Source organism: Lolium perenne, chromosome 5 (genome assembly GCF_019359855.2).
Source record: "Lolium perenne isolate Kyuss_39 chromosome 5, Kyuss_2.0, whole genome shotgun sequence".
In the NCBI taxonomy this organism is placed as follows: Eukaryota; Viridiplantae; Streptophyta; class Magnoliopsida; order Poales; family Poaceae; genus Lolium; species Lolium perenne.
Window position 1 is genome coordinate 129,180,988 of NC_067248.2, and position 3,605 is coordinate 129,184,592.

General features: G+C 48.2%; 1 protein-coding gene across 1 annotated transcript; it reads left to right on the plus strand.

The window, feature by feature from the left end:
- The first annotated feature begins 213 nt into the window (after positions 1–213).
- LOC127319718 (phospholipase A(1) DAD1, chloroplastic-like) lies at positions 214–2,232 on the plus strand. The gene has a single exon (XM_051349688.2). It carries the CDS (start codon positions 237–239, stop codon positions 1,404–1,406), a length of 1,170 nt encoding a protein of 389 aa, XP_051205648.1. The 5' UTR covers positions 214–236; the 3' UTR covers positions 1,407–2,232.
- Positions 2,233–3,605: the final 1,373 nt, after the last annotated feature.

Below are 3,605 nucleotides of genomic sequence, written 5' to 3' on the forward strand. Positions count from 1 at the left end.
CGAGGACACTGGGAGGCCTGCAAATATTACCCGAATTGCAGCAAGCAGCTCTGCCACGGAAGACTCATCACCTGCCAACTTCCCGCCGTTTTCAAATCCAAGAACACCGCTGCTAGCTAGGTTCCCTGCATTCTCATCCATGCTCCCTGTCATGCATATATAAACTTGGATGAATACTCGGATTGTCAAGTCCATCGGGAAGCTGAGAGACATACCACGAGCTGAGCTGCTTGATCATGGCTGCTTCCATCTCGGGAACGCATGCTTGCTACCCTAGCGTCGCACTTAATAACGCCACTGGCAACCGCCGCCGCGGCGCCGAAAAGAACTCCTTCGCGCCTCCTCTGCCGGCGTCCAGGCCGTCGTCGTCGACGCTGCGCATCGGCGAGCAGTGGCCGGAGCTCCAGGGTTCCCGCGACTGGGACGGCCTTCTGAGCCCGCTGGACGGCGCGCTCCGGGGCGAGCTCGTCCGGTACGGGGAGTTCGTCCGCGCCGCGTATGAAAGCTTCGACTTCCAAGGACGTGGCGCGCCGACCTCCTACGGGTCCTGCCGGTTCCCAACCCGCTCCCTGCTTCGTCGGTCTGGCATCCCGGAGACCGGCTACGCGGTCACCGGCCTCCTCCACGCGGCGTCTAGCTCGGCGCCGAGCTGGCTGCCGTCGTCGTGCACGTGCAGCTCGAGCTACATCGGCTACGTGGCGGTGTGCGTTGACGAGGGCGAGATGGAACGGCTCGGGCGCCGCGACGTGGTCATCGCATACCGCGGCACGGCGACCTGCAGCGAGTGGCTGGACAACTTCCACTCCACTCTCACCTGCCTCCCGACCACCACCACGGCCCCGCGATCCAGGGAGGAGGAGGAGGAGGAGGAGCCGATGGTCGAGAGCGGGTTCTGGAGGCTCTTCACCACCCCCGGTGAGGCGCATGGCAGCCTGCAGCACCAGGTGCGCGGCGAGGTGCAGCGGATCGTCCGCGAGTACAGCGGCAAGGGCATGCCGCCGCTGAGCATCACCGTTACCGGCCACAGCCTCGGCGCGGCGCTGGCGGTGCTCACCGCCTACGAGATCGCGGCTGCAACGCGAGACGCGGACGATGTGGCGCCGATGGTGACGGCCGTGTCGTTCGGTTGCCCGCGCGTGGGCAACGCGGCGTTCCGGCGCAGGCTGGAGGCGAGCGGCGGCAAGGTTCTCCGCGTGGCTAACTCGAACGACCTCGTGACCAAGGTGCCTGGGCTATGGGTCGACGAGTACGGGTCGGTGAAGAGGTGGATGGCCTCGAAGATTGGGTGGGCGTACAGCGACGTCGGCCGGGAGCTGCTGCTCTCCGGCCATGATTTGCCGCGCAACGTGGTCGCGTCGCATCACCTCGACTTGTACCTCAAGCTCGTGGCTGCATGCACATATTGAGTACTAGCCCTTTTCTCGAAAGAGAACTAAAGCCCTACACTAACGAACGTGGTGATTCTTTTGTACAGGAAAATATCATGAAGACATTAGTTGCCAGACTATTTTGCATCAAGTTTGCCGCGTGGTATAGGACAAATATAGTGGCAGCTTTGAAGACAAAAAAAAAAAAGAGTACAAACATACCAATAACCCAAGTATATAGTCTTGAAGATCTCGTCGGGGAAAACCCAAATGAATAGTCAATCGAATTTGCAGTTTGGGAGATACAATGTTTTCATTTATAAAGATAATAGATGTGTCAACATTATTGTCATATAGATGGATGCAAGATTGTCACCCTATCCCGTTGTTTACACACTCGTTCCGTCTACACACACAAAAAGTGCCACATTGTTGATATCTTGTAGCCGGTTGTTTTTCAGTTCAGCAACAATCAAATTTTCCTTCCATCGATTGTCTTTGGAATCGATCGATGGTCCTTATCTATTTTACTCGTCACTGCCCAATTTCAGAACTTCAAAAACACCCAAAGGTAGAGGAGCAGAGAAGAGAGAAGGTGGAAGGGAAGAAGTCGTTGTCATCAGTCGGAGGTCGGCAGAAACATCCAAAGGCAGTTCGTTGCACGCCTTCTCTGCATTGTGCGGGAGGGGGGGATACAGTCGTTGCAAGGGGTACATATGTCTAACAAGAAGCAAGCAGATTATCCTGTTTTCTATTATTCATTTGAGTTAGATAGTCAAGACAAAGTTAGAAGTCTATTCTAGACAGGCAAGAAACCAAGGTTATATTGTGAGAACTGTGGTGATTGCCTAAATTTGACACAACTTTTCCGACAAACATATATATTCTTCCATGCATTTGTGTTATTTGTAGTTGTTTCACCTCACAAGAGCACACTTTTTCCCACGCTTTCATTGTCAATGAAACCACAAACACTTTAAAGTGGTTGTTTAACTAGTTTTTAATAGTTATGGATGGTGTTCCACTAGTGCCAGTCATACCAGATGGAGACAGCGCTATGAAAATTGCTATAAACATTATTTTTTCAAATGCTTTCCAGTCATGGTGCCTTTTCTCATTAAAAAGAAGGCATAAGAGAAAGTAACTATATTATTTCAAGCAAACCAAGGTTTGTACGAGGAATTTCAGGACATCATTAACAATTTTGACGTTGAAGAATCTGAGACAGTTTGGCAGGAAACGATTCAGAATCATGGAGGGTAACATGTTGAATATTTTGCAACACTTTGGGATAAAAAGTGACATGGGGCACATGTGTATTTTGAAGTTTTTTCATGCATTAAGACAACTAATAGAAGTGAGGGTACTAATACACTTTTTTTTCAAAACAGAGGTTGAGGCAATGTTTAGTGCGAAAAGTTTCATGAAGGGGTACCAAAGAATTTTGGATACCATACATGACAACGTGGATGAATGCGATCACAGATGAAGGAATAAAATATGCATGAAGACAAATATTGATCTAAGTTATACATTGAAAGGCAAGCACACCACTTTTATCACATTGGGATTTCCTGAAAATTTTAGTGGAAACTCCAGGATATAACAAGGTTGCTGCTCCATGAGCAAGAAAATGGAAAATGATACATGGTCTCTCGTGCACCAAACTATCCTATGAAAGAGCACATTCAGGGCTCCTTTGATTCGTAGGATAGGAAAATCATAGGAATAGGAAAAGTGTAGGATTGGAATGACATGGCTACTTGAATCCTATGGAAAGATGAAGTGTGTTTGATTGTAGCAAAGGAAATTTTCCATGAGGTCATACCTCATGTTTTTTTCCTATAGGATTTACACTACAAGATTCCTATAGGATTAATTCCTATAGGATATGTTCCTATGAATCAAACAACATGTGTAGTAAATTTTCCTATAGGATTAAGATCCTATACTATTCCTATGCAATTCCTATGAATCAAAGGAGCCCTCAATTTGAAGGGCATATTTGGTGCTTGTTATCCTTTTAGCACGAGATTACTCATGTATATGCCGCACATTTTAGAAAGATATCATTCTTTGTGCACATATTCTGAAAGTCATGGCTCATCTGAAATTCCTTAGAAGTACTTCATTGACTGATGGAGAAAGAAAGAAAAGAAGTTCTAGTTGATTAGAGATCCAGAGATACATGGAGATAACCCTGCACTGATGTTTAATGTTCTCTCGAAGAGGATTTTT

Coding starts and splice junctions, on each gene's coding strand:
- LOC127319718 (XM_051349688.2), top strand. CDS start 237: ATGGCTGCTTCCATCTCGGGAACGCATGCTTGCTACCCTAGCGTCGCA.